This window comes from Bombyx mandarina, chromosome 20 (assembly GCF_030267445.1).
Source record: "Bombyx mandarina strain Sakado chromosome 20, ASM3026744v2".
In the NCBI taxonomy this organism is placed as follows: domain Eukaryota; kingdom Metazoa; phylum Arthropoda; class Insecta; order Lepidoptera; family Bombycidae; genus Bombyx; species Bombyx mandarina.
The window spans coordinates 3232257-3247446 of NC_143226.1; the positions used below are offsets into that span (position 1 = coordinate 3232257).

Consider the following 15190-nt stretch of genomic DNA (forward strand, 5'->3'; position numbering starts at 1 on the left):
CTTTTATGCAAGAGGTCGCAAGTAAACAAAATGGTTTCTAGAACATTTTACGCTTAAAGCTAACTTGTTGGTGCTCGCGGTTGTTATCTGTCCAGCAGGAGTAAGTAAGCCAACGAGGCGACCATTGAATTGGTATTAATTGGCCTTTATAACTAACCTAATGACAGATCTAGAAATATGATCTAACACTAGTATTTAAAATAGGAACTAGGTTGTAAGAAATTAAGAGGTTAATTCGGAGACCCCAGCTATGCTCATACATGCTAACGAATAACGAGACATATTACTATCATTATAATTCTCGGACCTCTTGTATAGAACCACAGATATTTTTTTCAAGAGACTGCGTTCAGTGATGTGCAATTTGGCCAACCCAATCTACACTTGCTTAATCGTTGGTAATCCATGATATTTATCATCAGTTGGGATAAACTGAATATTACAGTCCGCCTAGCCTATCCGATCCAGGCGACGGGGCAACGCAAAGCCGCCGACGCCCGAAACTGGTCTTGTCGGATCCTTTCGATCCACTCTCGGTGCTTTTAGGCCCCTCAAGCACCGGTCACCGTCCTCGTCGAACTCATCAATTACAACGAAGGTTTCGACACCTTATAGACACAGCCCACTGAGTTTCTTGGCTGAATCTTCTGAATGGGTCGCTATTCCGACCCGATGGTACATTCTGCGAAACACTGCTTTTGGTTTTTTTTTTTTATTGCTTTGATGAGTGGACGAGCTCACAGCCCACCTGGTGTTAAGTGGTTACTGGAGCCCATAGACATCTACAACGTAAATGCGCCACCCACCTTGAGATATAAGTTCTAAGGTCTCAATTATAGTTACAACGGCTGCCCCATCCTTCAAACCGAAACGCATTACTGCTTCACGGCAGAAATAGGCAGGGTGGTGGTACCTACCCGTGCGGACTCACAAGAGGTCCTACCACCAGTAATTAGACAAATTATAATTTTGCGGGTTTCATTTTTATTACACGATGTTATTCCTTCACCGTAGAAATCAATCGTGAACATTTGTAGAGTACGTATTTCATTAGAAAAATTGGTACCCACCTGCGGGATTCGAACACCGGTGCATCGCTCAACACTAATGCACCGGACGTCTTATCCGTTAGGCCACGACGACTTCAAAAGGGCTAGTGTTAGCCAATTCTCTCAGGTTGATCTCGTGAGCTCACTTACCCGTCCGGGCATAGCTGGGAATAGCCCCCTAGGCTACCAGCCAATGCGTGGGGAAAAATAGTGCAGTCCTCTAACTTTTTTCGGCAAGTAGCCCTATAGACTGACCAGATCCGCACTACCCTCGACACCACAGTTCACGATGCTCTACACTCGGCGGCATATAGAGGCAAATGGCGTGGAAAGGTCCGTAATAAACTCTTGTTGCGAGGAGGTGGTCACGACCCTCAGTATTGAGGAAACCGAAGCAAGAAGAAGAAGACCTATAAATCGCACCATCCCTTTGACACGAACTTCAGAAAAACAATTGCCTATTGAATATTACGCAAAAATTGTAATAGACTAAGCATCGCCATTTTTAATTTAGAAATGAACAAAGGTTTATCGCTGAAAGGCGCCCTGACCTGTGATAAATACCTTTATTAAATACTTGTTTACTATGACCTACAAACCGGTACAAAGATACCCAGTCTCACATTAATTACACATGATACATTATATTGTCAAGAAATCACAGTCCGCTAGATATTTTGCTTTAGATGGGTGGACGAGCTCACAGCCCACCTGATGTTAAGCGGTTACTGGATCCCATAGACATCCACAACGTAAACGCGCCACCCACCCTGATATATAAGTTCTAAGGTCTCAAGTTTAGTTAAAACGGCTGCCCCACCCTTCAAACCGAAGCGAATTACTGCTTCACGGCAGAAATAGGCAGGGTGGTAGTACCCACCCGTGCGGACTCACAAGAGGTCCTACCACCAGTAATAATCTATATACAACGGATAAGGTACAACAATATTTGATCGATCAACGCCTTTGAAGAAATACAAAGCTTTTTAAACACGCTTTTATTTTAATGTTGACGACATCGAATTCTGATATCTATGTTAGTTTCAAAAATAAATAACACAGATCTCTTACGAGTTTCTTTAAATGGGCTAAAGATGTCAAAGGTATCCATAGAATCACTTTTTTTTTGGGATGTAACGTTCTGTTTTGCTTATGAGACCTTGCCGCTTCGCCAGCACAGATGGGCGATCTCTACTTCTCAATCAAGGAGGGAAAGTTTGCTGATGAGCAAACTCTTCCATAAGATACCTAAAAGCTCAGCTTTACAAGTGTATTGCGAAGATTCAGTGAGATACTCGGCGGTCCGATGCTATCAGCTATAAAGCATACACCGCAGGCCACTTTGAAACATCAAATCGAAGTCTTAATTGTATTTGTATAGCGGTAATCTCACTCTTCAAAGCGAAACACACATATGACAGAAATAAGTAGGATGAAAACTACCACCAATGTAAAGAAGCTGTTGCAATTGCGAACACCCTTGAATCATATCAGCTAAAACTTTTACCTTGGTGGCTATTAGATGAACGTTTTTTGTTTTTTGTTTTTTTATTGGCCTTGTAGGTAGTCGAACAAATGGCCCACCTGGTTGTGAGTGGTTACCGTGGCCCATGGACTTCAGCAATGCCAGGGCCAGAGCCAAGCCGCTGCCTACCAATTCCTTGTATCATGCAAATAGTTAAAAACTAACATATGATCTTGATGTCTCAACGTGGATGATGACATTAACAGGATGATGTCTGTAAGATTGTGGTACATATGCGTACAGGCCATTATGACCACTATTAATAACTTAAACTTATAAATTATGCGGGTTTCATTTTGATTAGCTGATATCGTTCTATGATCGTGGAAGTAATTTGCGCGTCACATGTTTTATAGATGCGCGTAGGCAGCGGCTTGGCTCTGGTAGGCAGCGGCTTGGCTCTGCCCCTGGCATTGCTGAAGTCCATGGGCGACGGTAACCACTCACCATCAGGTGGGCCGTGTGCTCGTATGCCTACAAGGGCAATAAAAAAAAAAAAAAAAATTGATACGTCATCATCGTGTTTGAATTCGTCGTGGCCTAAAGGATAAGACGTCCGGTGCATTCGTATCTAGCGACGTTCGAATTCCGCAGGCGGGTACCAATTTTTCTAATGAAAAATGTACTTAACCAATGTTGACGATTGACTTCCACGGTGAAGGAATAACATCGTGTAAAAAAAATCGAACCCGCAAAATTATAATTTGCGTAATTACTGGTGGTAGGACCTCCTGTGAGTCCGCACGGGTAGGTGCCACCACCCTGCCTATTTCTGCCGTGAAGCAGTAATGCGTTTCGGTTTGGAGGGATTATGCTGAGACCTTGGAACTCATATCTCAAGGTGGGTGGCGCATTAAGGTTGTGGATGTCTATGGGCTCCGGTAACCGCTTACCACCGGGTGGGCTGTGAGCTCTTCCACCCATCTAAGCAATAAAAAAATAAAAAAACTGTGGATAATGACATTAATAGGGTGATGTCTGCAGGATTGTGGTACATATCCGTGCTGGCCATTATGTCCACTATTAATAACTTATAAAATATACGGGATTCATTTTAATTAGATGATTTTGTTCTATAATCGTAGGAGCCATTTGCGCGTGACATGTTTTATAGATGCCTACATTTAACTTGAAAAAAATAGTGGCGACACGCAAGATTTAAACCGTAACATAGTCACACCGAAAACACGATCTCGTTCTTTCTGCAGGTTAAACAGGTATTACCTAGTTAGGTCATAAGTATTGTCACACAGTTAAAACTTTTCTTTTAGAATGCTGGCCACAAAAAAGTTTATTGAATTCGAATTTCATCGAATTTTCGGCGTGCTCAAAGCCTCATCCCAATTTGGAGTCACTCAAGACATCCTTGATTAAGGCAGCCGCCGATATTGACTTGGACCTCGTTCGTGCTGCGATAGACGACTGGCCGCGCAGATTGAAGGCCTGTATTCAAAATCACGGAGGTCATTTTGAATAAACTTTAGTGTCATAAGAATCTATGTTTTGTTAAGTTCATTTTGGTATATGAATGGTTACATAATGAATAAACTTGTTTCAATTATTTTATATTAAACATGTGACAAAATTTATGACCTGACTAGGTACAATATAAAATGATAATTGGCCCAGAATCCTAGCCACGGCATAATATCGCATTACTATACACCAGTAAACCTCAAACTGCGGTCTCTTGAATATTACGCGATTATTCAAATGATATCTTGATGCTGTTCAGACACATCGTGCGTGTGCGTCATGCGGACGCGTCAGATCATGATGTGTGATTGTCGTTTAGTATGCGATGGGGGTAACGCGTTGAAATTGTTGATAAAATACGCGACTTAAATCCTTGACTAAAACTTTTAAAAAAAACAGCGAAACTGTAGAGCCACATTAGTTCTATATATTTTTAAGTCACTAGTCATAATTGAATATGCAATTTCGAAAAGGGCACATGTCGCATATTTTGTCAAATATGTTTTTTTCATATACATGTAGTTTTGAGGCTTACCTACACCCATTTTATAATAATTCCAGTAATTTTCAATTGCTAATGAACACTAAAATATATCTCAAAAGTTAATATTTTAAATTTTACACTGGTTTAGAAAATAATCTGTTTTTTTCATTGCCTGAACATTTTACATTTCAGAGATGTGCCCTTTTAGAAATTGCATGTTCAATTATATTGGGACGAACCCGTGCTTCTCTGTGTGTGGAACAGTCTGGAACACCTACGTTTACCAGTAGGGGCGCTGTTCTAACTCCAATACAAATTTAAGTTAACTTTTACGCGGTCGAGAAGTTAAAAAACTCGACTGATGTGAAATGGTTGCTGTTGCCACATAGATTACAACGTGAATAACTCACACCCGCCTTGAGGCATGAGGTCTCAGTCTTAATCGTATAGAACAACGACTGCCCCACTCTTCAAACTGAAAAGATACTGTTTCGCCACAAAAATAGGCAGGATGGTAGTAACTAAGGGACGATGTTCATCGTGGAAGTACGTAATGAGCACGTTTTTTTTTTATTGCCCTTGTAGGCAGACGAGCATACGGCCCACCTGATGGTGAGTGGTTACCGTCGCCCATAGATTTCAGCAATGCCAGGGGCAGAGCCAAGCCGCTGCCTACCGCTTCATACTCTCCACAAGCCTCGGTTGAAGAAGGACATGTCATAGCGCTCGGGAAACTCCGTGGAGGGGAGCTCATTCGATTGCCGGATGCTACGCAGCAAAAAAGACCTCTGGGAACGCACTGTCGATGAACGCAGCGGTTCCAGATGATATGGATGAACTCTGCTCCGATGGCGGGAGGTGCGATGATAAAAAGGAGATAAGGGGATCATCTCAAACAATTCCTCAGAGCATTCCCCAAACGTGTTCTATACACAATTATTTCCTTGGAAAATATATACCTGCCTGCGGGATTTGTACCGCGACATAGAAGCGTGCTTTTTTTTTCCTACCTAAGCTGGTAGCCTTGAGAGGCTATTCCAGCGTAACCTTAACTAGTAGGTGAGCTCACAGGGCTCAAACCTGACGACGATGCTAACACGAACCCTAGCAAGAGTCGTGCTTCGCAGAATCTACCACCGGATCGGAAACGCGACCCACTGAGAAGACCCGGCGAGAAACTCAGTGGGCTGTGTCTGAGAGTTAATTTACTCGTCGAGCCCTTCTTCGCAAGCGACGGGTTCGACGAGAACGGTGACCGGGGAAGCGTGTGATGATCGATACGAGTTCACAACGATCTAAGTATTTCTAATGCACTTTTAAAAGAAATATATCATCGTTATGGGGAACACCGATGGTGATTTTACAAAACCGAATGGTACGGATGAAAAATTTGTTTTTTGAAAACGAAATGTGGATCAGATATAACGACGACCATATTGAGGGGCGAGACGTGATTTGGTTTGCGCGACATTTAGCTTTGTACGCGAAAATTTATATTTGTAATTAAAAGCGCGTTTTATTTGGTATCAGTATCAACAATCTACGCTTTTAATTGAACTGCAATTAAGTTTACACCATTCAAACAGCTAGAGAAGTTTTTTTGTATGATATTTTTCTAAAATTTAAACTTTACATAGCTTTCCTGTAAAGTTAAAACAAATAGTCTTTCACTTCCCGAATTATATGACTTATATAATATGATAAGACCTCTCATGTGGACGGAGCCACCACGCGCTTTACTACATATCAAAACTTCGTAAAAAAAAAATGAAAATAAAATATTAACACCACTCTTCGTATGTCTATAGTCTACGATACGAAATACAGTCAAAGGCCAAGCGCCATCTACGTACACGCGCGAATCGTTATCATATATTACCTACACCATAATGGGTTACGTTTTTACGATCTATTTACTATCAGACGACGTTAATTCTATAAGGACCTTGACATAAAATCTAATCTGACATTGTCGAATTTAAATTCAAATTCATATTCTGTTCTACCGCCATTTTAATACTCTTCCCTGATACAGTATTGACCTTTTTAAGAGTTACTTAAAACTTAAAAAAAGGTTGCCAATGCTAAAAAATTTTTTGCTTAGATGGTTGGACGATCTCACAGCCCATCTGGTGTTAAGTGGTTACTGGAGCCCATATACATCTACAACGTAAATGCGCCACCCATCTTGATATATAAGTTCTAAGGTCTCAGTATACTTACAAAGGCTGCCCCGCCCTTCAAACCGAAACGCATTAATGCTTCACGGCAGAAATAGGCAGGGTGGTGGTACCTACCCGTGTGGACTCACAAGAGGTCCTACCACCAGTAATTACGCAAATTATAATTTAGCGGGTTTGATTTTTATTACACGATGTTATTTCTTCACCGTGGTAGTCAATCGTGATGAACATTTGTTAAATACATATTTCATCAGAAAAATTGGTACCCGCCTGCGGGACTCGAACACCGGTTGCAACGCTAGATACGAATGCACCGGACGTCTTATCCTTTAGGGCACGACGTATTACATAATTTACGTGTGCTGTGAAACGATTTTAATGATTCTATTTTTATGTCGAAACCGATTTCTCTTCTGTTAAAATTGTGTATTATGTTCTATTGCTAACGATGGCAGACGAGTATCAGGCCCACCCAACGGATACTGGTCACCATCGTCAATGGACATTGCTAATGCTAGGGGAAAAACCAAGTTTCAACAAACGATAAGTCAACAAACCCGTAGAGTACTTATAAAGAGATATCATATGGCAGTTTTATGGAAGAGACGATACAACTCTGCACGTTCTATCTCTGAGCTAAAATGACTATCTTAGTTTAGCTTACATCTTAGATAGGTTTTTTGGAGTCGGTTTTATTATGACTGAAGGGTAGAGCAGTCACTTTACTAATGTAATGACTTTAAATGTCTCAAAAACAGCATATACGTTAGACGTTAAGTCTTTAGTAACAGCTTAATGCTGGGCGGTTGAATAATCCGTCTGTCTAATACGAAATAGCATAGTGGTAACAATATATATATATATTGATAACTGAAACAAAAACTCCTTTTTACGAAAATCGCACGGACGGAGGAGTATAAAATTTTCCAAACTTATAGAGAATATAGAGGAGTGTACAATGCTAATATTTTTATTAATTATGCATTAATAATACATTAAATCAATAAAAAACATTACACACACTACCATGTATTTGACACACACACATTTCTCACTGGAACCTCTTAGGAGTCCGCACGGGTAGGTACCACCACCCCGCCTATTTCCGCCGTGAAGCAGTAATGCGTTTCGGCTCGAAGGGTGGGGTAGCCGTTGTAACTATACTGAGATCTTAGAACTTAGGTATATCTCGAGGTGGGTGGCGCATTTACGTTGTAGATGTCTATGGGCTCCAGTAACCACTTAACACCAGGCGGACTGTGAGCTCGTCCATCCATCTAAGCAATAAAAAAATGAAGAAAAAAAAAACATATTATATACATTCTTTGTTTATGGTCAAACTTTTGGTATTGCTTAAAGTCTGCGGTCAAATTGAGAACATATTAAATATTGTTTGTCATTATTATTATTTGTCTAGTGTAGTATTGGCGAAATCTGTGATTATAGAAATATTATAGTTTTTAACGACAATAATGTTGAAACTTAGGTATATTTTCAATTAATTATAGTCGAATTTCGACTACTGCGGCACATCTAGTTCTAATATATTATAACAACAACATTTTTGAGTAGGATTTTTTTTAAAATACATATCCTATCAAGAATTAACTTATCCGTGACGCAAACGATCATTCAAACAAACGTTTAATCTTTGTATATTATAGTGCAACTTCGTCATTATCACATCCCTTTAAAACAAAAAAAACTTAAGAGCCGACATTAGTTGTCTTGTAGTTTTTTTACCAAAACAAATCTTAGGTACGACCTCCGATCTTTTATCTTAACACTAAAAACAAAGATCCCACACCATCCAATCGTAGAAAGCTAAAGGTTCTGTTAATAGCTAATGGGAAAAAGTTGTTAGTTACGACTTAAGATACCTTCAAATTTAAAATAATAATATGTAGGTAGTTTTAAAAAAAAAAAAACACTCCCTTAAAAAGCAAACTGTAATTAACGATCAATTTCATCTCTTTCTTTTTAAGGATGCTGGAGCGAACTTATAATATCGACGCTTGAAAGGCAAACATGACTAAGCGACAATAACTGCTTTGTACATTAATGATAGGCAATAACCATATTCGATGCGCAAAGAAATTATATTTCTAGGTCTATTAAAATCATTTCAATCCTACAGCTACTAGCTAGATTCTACTAAAGCTGGATTCGATAAAATAAATTTTGTTTTCAGGTATTTCAAGTTTAAATTAGTCTACTGTAAAGTTCACGCATTGTCACTTAGTCACGTTTGCCTTTCAAGCATCGATATTAATATTATATCGTAATTAATGCGTGTTAAAATTTTCAAATCATCGCATTAACTTGAAAATTCGGAGTCTTCGAGTCAATGGTAATGACGTCCAAAGATTCAGTTACATACAAACAAACATATTTAATGTGGATACCAAGCTATCTATTATAAATATATCAAAATCAACACATAAATACAATATATAAAATAAATGTTTACTTACCGTTTGTTTTGATTGAACTTTGTGTTCATATAAGTTTTTTTTTTTTTAATAAAATTTAAAACACAAATTCCCATTACTTCTGTACGTAATATGTAAATTCTTAAGCTGAAATACACTGATTGAATAATTAAAATTTAATAACTTCAGAGCTGTGAGGTCGGATGTACTATCAGCAGAATAGTATGAATGAATATATGAATATACTAGAATAGGCTCCGAAACTAGTGAACCGATTTGAAAAATTCTTTTACTGTTTGGAAGTTACACTATTCCAGAGTGACATAGGCCAGCATAGTAATCTTTTTTGAAAAAAATTAGGGATCCTTACTAAAACTCCAATAATGTAATCCAACGTGTAAAAAAATTACCTAAAATATCCTTTACATCGCGTGCCCTGCGAAAACTATTGATGACAGAATAATATAATGTACTACGATTTTGTAGAACACATTATTATTTACAAGAAGCGTCTCGACAGCATATGTCTAACTATTATAGTTATGCCGCAATAAGTGTTCTTTTATTTAAAAAAATAAAACAACGTCAAATATCGTTGAAATTTTTGTTAAAGACCCGAACGGAGCCGGAGCGGGCCGCTAGTGATATTAATAAAACTAATTACTGTATGAACATCAGACCTCACATCTGTGATCGTTCAAATAGTACGCAACTTAAATCCTAAGCACTCACCAGTTCAGCGACGATTTGCTTTTTCAATCTTTGACATTCGTTCACCTGCTTCGTCGATGTTTTGTTGCTAGCGTAGTGTGATGTCTGAAAACACGAGTCATCTATACTAATCTATACTAATATATAAATCTACAGTGGTTTTTACGGATGTTCCGTTATAACTACTGAACCGTGCATCCGATTGACTTGAAACTAGGTATCCATGTAGAAAATTGCATGCACTTAATGGATAGGCTAATATTTATATGCGGGACTCCCTACACCAGTTGTGGGGGCGCTAATGATGAGAATCTTTATGGGAGTGAGAAATAATAATGTTAATTTTAAATGCCCAGCGAAGCGGACGGGTACAGCTAGTATTCAACTAAAAATAAACCTTATTGCAACGAAACTAAGATGCACATTTCTACGTGTTTCGTTTTTTATATTATAGTTTGTATTCGTGATGCGTCTTAATGCTTTTGGGGATGGGGAATGATTCAGAAGGTATTTTATGTTAAAACAATGAATCAGCTAAATCAGTAAGTGAAAGTAACAATCCTTCTGACGATGAATATGTTTGAATAATAATATACGTGTAGAGGGAAAAAAGGCTATTTGGTTTAAGCCATATATTTTTTTCCTACCTATGCTGATAGCCTTGAGAGGCTTATCATCTTCGCCCTAACATGTAGGTGAGCTCGCGGGGCTCAAACCGGAGTGTTGCTAACACTGACCATAGCAAGAGCAGTGCTTCGCAGAATCTACCACCGGATCGGAAACGCGACCCACTGAGAAGGTCCGACGAGAAACTCAGTGGGCTGTGTCTGTGGGTTAATTCGCTCGTCGAGCCCTTCGTCGCAAGCGACGGGTTCGACGAGAACGATGACCGGTGCTTGTGGTACCTAAAAGCACCGTTAATGGATCGGGAGGATCCGTAATGTCGTGTTTTGGGCGACGTCGACTGTTTACCATTGGGTCTACAGGATCGGTTATGTAGTTTCCAGCGGCCACGACAAGAGGGTTCTCGTGTCGTGCCGCCATATCAAAAAATATTTATATAAGCAAACAAAAAGACGTTGCAAGAAACACTCAATTTCAAAATTCCAAACATGGCAATATATACATTATGTTTCTAATATTGAGACCTACATAGCCCACATGGAGATGGGCAGTTTAATTAATATTTTTCAACACTACAAATTATATACAAACCTTTTTATTCTGAGTAGCTTTCAAAGCCTTGTCAATATCCTTTATGGAATGTATGGAGACGTCTAGAGTGGAATCTTCAAGTTTCTTGCTTTTGAAATTGTTTGCAGTTTTCTTAGTAGGCTCTGGTTGCTGAAGAAGAAAAGAAGATACTATTAAATTTTCTTTACAGTACAAGAAAATTAGTATTTATACTAGTTGTCCCGCAGTAGTCGAAATTCGACTATAATTAATTGAAATTGTAAGTTTGTACACTATTATGATTCTAATCACAAATTTCGCCAAGACTACAGTATATAAAAATATTAATAACTAGCGACCCGCCCTCGCTTCGCTTCGGAAACATTAAAACCAACATGAAACCAAAAAAATAAAATAAAAAGAAAAATAAAAAAAGTAGCCTATGTTCATCAGGGACAATGTCGGCTTCTAATGGAAAAAGAATTTTTCAAATCGGTCCAGTAGTTTCGGAACCTATTCGAAACAAACAAACAAACAAATCTTTCCTCTTTATAATATTAGTATAGAAGACAAACAATATTTAATCTATTCTCAATTTGACCACAGACGTCAAGAGTAAAAGTTTGACAATTAATAAATGTTATAGATTAATAATAGATTTAATGTATTTTTTAGGCATAATTTAAAAAAATATTAACATTCTGCACTCCTTCTCTATATTCTCTATTAGTGTGGGAAATTTCATACTTCTCCGTCCGCGCAATTTTCGTTAAAAGGGATACAGTTTCCTTCATGTACTGGTAACTGGTAACGGGTATTACTGGTAAGACGATTAGACCCACACAAATCGGTACCACCATTCCACTAAATTCTGCCATTTATTTATTTATTTATTTATTTAATTAGTCTACTTACAAATTAACAGTATAAACCAAAACATTTGTAAGGTATTAATAATTAGCTTAAGTAATTCCTGACAACAAAAATAAATCGCTGCAAACCATCATGGAATATATCCATTTCCGGAGCATAAGCTAGCAAGCCATTGAGTAGCGAGACAGCACGATGTGTCGGGGAGTTAGCGGTGTACTGCGTACGCGCGTGCGTAGTACTAAGAAGCGGCCGCTGGCGACGCACCCCTCCACACATACATCCGCGCATGTAGCCATCAGGCACATATAACGACACTGATTCCAGTGCAGTGGAGTTATCAATTTTGTTATAAAGTTATAAAGCAATCATACTATCCAGTTTGGAGAGGCAGTTGTATAAGAATTGTACCTTTTACCTCATGATTGAAGGAGGATGAACGCATTGTTCAACACACGTTGTGCTGTCTATGATGTGCCTATATCGTCTTCTCGCATTAAAACTGTATAATCTCAAAACTTACTAATTTTAGAGGAGAGTGTTTCTGATATTTGTGTGGTATTTTTCATATTAATCATCTTTGCAAAATTAATTTTTTACCAGTTACATTATGTAAATTAAAGAAAAAAAATACAACTAAAATTAAACTACGCTCTTTTGACAGTATTTATGAGCAAAATACTGGTGATACCAAATGATTCCGCATATTAACTCAATTTCGAATATTTTTAGAAATTGTACACTTTCACACAACGCGAAAAGAAGTAGGTATACTTAGAACAGTAGGATTTAAATAATCAGCTCAAACAAATCTTGTATCATAGATTAAAAGCCGTGAACACTTACAAAACTATGATGAGTCAAATCATCCTCCCAAGTGTTAATCTGATCAGCGAGGGCTGCGAGTCTACCAAATTTCTTCTTCCCATCTTGTGGTTTTGTCTGTTTACTTTTCACTTCGAACTCCGAAGGCGGCGTCGCTGATGTGAACTCCGACTCCGTACGGTGAATAGGCGAAGAGAGCTCTGGTTTATCTGGAAGACAATAATTATAAATAATTAATAATACAGAGATTATATAGTGACATTTGTAACAATGTAATGTAGACAGTAAAAGACTTCAGGGAAGAATTCCTAGATATTGGTCTGACCAGGTGGTCAAGGAAATCAAAATGTCAATGCCTAAAGTTCTCCATTAGGACGAAAGAGTTACTCGTCGGATCTTCTCAGGTGGTTACGTTTCCGATCCGGTGGTAGATTCTGCGAAGCACTGCTCTTGGTAGGGCTAGTTTGACAAACTCGTCAGGTTAGAGCCCCGTGAGCTCACCTACTCGGTCAACGAAGCTGACATGACCCTCAGAGGTTTTTTATTTATTGCTTAGATGGGTGGACGAACGCACAGCCCACCTGGTGTTAAGTGGTAACTGGAGCCCATAGACATCTACAACGTAAATGCGCCACCCACCTTTCGATATAAGCTCTAAGGTCTCAGTTACAACGGCTGCCCCGCCCTTCAAACCGAAACGCATTACTGCTACACGTCAGAAACAAGCGGTGTGGTGGTATCTACCCGTGCGGACTTACAAGAGGTCCTACCACCAGTAGGCAGAGAAAAAGGACGGAAATCGTAACATGTGGAGGAGTTCATTGCAGTTCGAAGCTAGGATCCTCATTAGTTAGGGAACGACTTGAGGAGGAGGATAGAAATACCTTAGTGTAATATGAAAACAATACAAATAATACACTAACATACCTGAATATAGATTACCAAGTCTGTCCAGTCTTGACTTCATGTTGTGTCTGAGTCCGCTCTTATCGTCTTTGCTGTTTGACATTACAATAGCCTTCTTGACCAATTCTTTGGATGTGTCTTCTGAAAACAATACATAAATGTTTAGTATGAAGTTAAGAAATCCATGAAACATTTTTATCTGTACCATTTTTTAAATAGACAAGATCGTTGTGCTTTTGATATGTTATCATTATTTATAATATTGTCTCATTGGAATCAATTTTTTTTTTTTATTGCTTAACTGTGTGGACAGTCTCACAGCCCACCTGGTTAAGTGGTTCTAAGGCCTCAGTATAGTTACAACGGCTGCCCCACCCTTCAAACCAAAATGCATTACTGCTTCACGGCAGAAATAGGAAGGGTGGGTGAACCAGTAAAAATTTAAAATTAAATTTGAATTTATATTGTTTCTTCATTCTTTCATTGGAAGTTTATTATATGAATAGATGTTAAATACATTATTTCAATAGAAAAAATTGCCATTACTTTGACCAATGTTATAATATTATATTTAAATTTATATTTATTTTAACTTAGTGTTTTCTTAATTTTAGCAATTAGTTAAGTACTTGTATCTCAAATATAACATTTTATTCCAAAAAATATTTTTACTTTCAGAAGGCAGGCAAGTCGTGGGTCACTTGATGAGTAGTTATCATCACTCATAAGCAACTTAGATAATATATTATTATGTGATAAGGTCTTTTTTTTCAACTATCAATAAACGCGCCTCGGATTAACCGCATTGGTTACAATATTGTCTCTAACTACGATAACTTGTTTGTCAATTACCAACAAGCAACCCACTGTTTCAAATGGTCACCAATGGTTTTTAATAAAACCACAAATAAGAGAAAAAAATTAAAATTATAATGCCATATAGTACCAGAAATAGCAAAATTTATATTTAATACATTCTTAATATTACCTACATACCTTGTTAGCCCAAATAAACATTCAACACTACAAAAAAACATAACAAACTCGAATTACATCAAACAAAAACACTACACAATAACATAGTGACAAATTGATGAAAACAAAACACCAAGTACAATGATTTTCAAACTATATTATCTATTTCATGGAAATTATTAGCTAATGTGTTTACTCAATAATTTTGAAGTTCAAGAGTGGCTAATGTGTTTACACAAAGGATTGCTTTGTGGTAATATAGCTAATACAACAAATACAAGAGTCAATGACATGCACTTAGTCACTATGGACTTTGGCTACCTTACAAGGTATTGCATTTTTTTAAATATGTATTTGTTAAAAGACCACAAGCCTATCTGACGTTTATGTCAGCCCACTGAGTTTCTTGCCGGATCTTCTCATTGAGTCACGATTCCGATCTGGCGGTAGATTGTTCATGTCCTTCTTCAAACGAGGCTTGTGGAGAGTATTAAGCGGTAGGCAGCGGCTTGGCTCTGCCCCTGGCATTGCTGAAGTCCATGGGCAACGGTAACCACTCACCATCAGGTGGGCCGTATGCT

The 15190-nt window shown here is 38.2% G+C and overlaps 2 protein-coding genes across 5 annotated transcripts in view; one reads left to right on the plus strand and one right to left on the minus strand.

Moving 5' to 3' along the window:
- LOC149500618 (waprin-like protein) overlaps positions 1-15190 on the plus strand; it is a 337771-nt gene that overhangs the window by 304942 nt on the left and 17639 nt on the right. The gene's annotated exons all lie outside the window — the stretch shown is intronic.
- The window catches only part of scra (anillin, actin binding protein), a 75252-nt gene that overhangs the window by 58059 nt on the left and 2003 nt on the right, over positions 1-15190 (minus strand). For 3 of the 4 annotated variants that reach the window (XM_089735856.1, XM_089735853.1, XM_089735854.1), the window contains exons 3-6: positions 13656-13775; positions 12750-12937; positions 11076-11204; positions 9882-9965 (exon numbers count right to left, since the gene is read on the minus strand). In XM_089735856.1, coding sequence (XP_089591982.1) covers positions 9882-9965; positions 11076-11204; positions 12750-12937; positions 13656-13775 — 521 coding nt within the window. The remainder of the gene's footprint in view (positions 1-9881; positions 9966-11075; positions 11205-12749; positions 12938-13655; positions 13776-15190) is intronic. The other variant, XM_089735855.1, reaches the window with a different exon arrangement.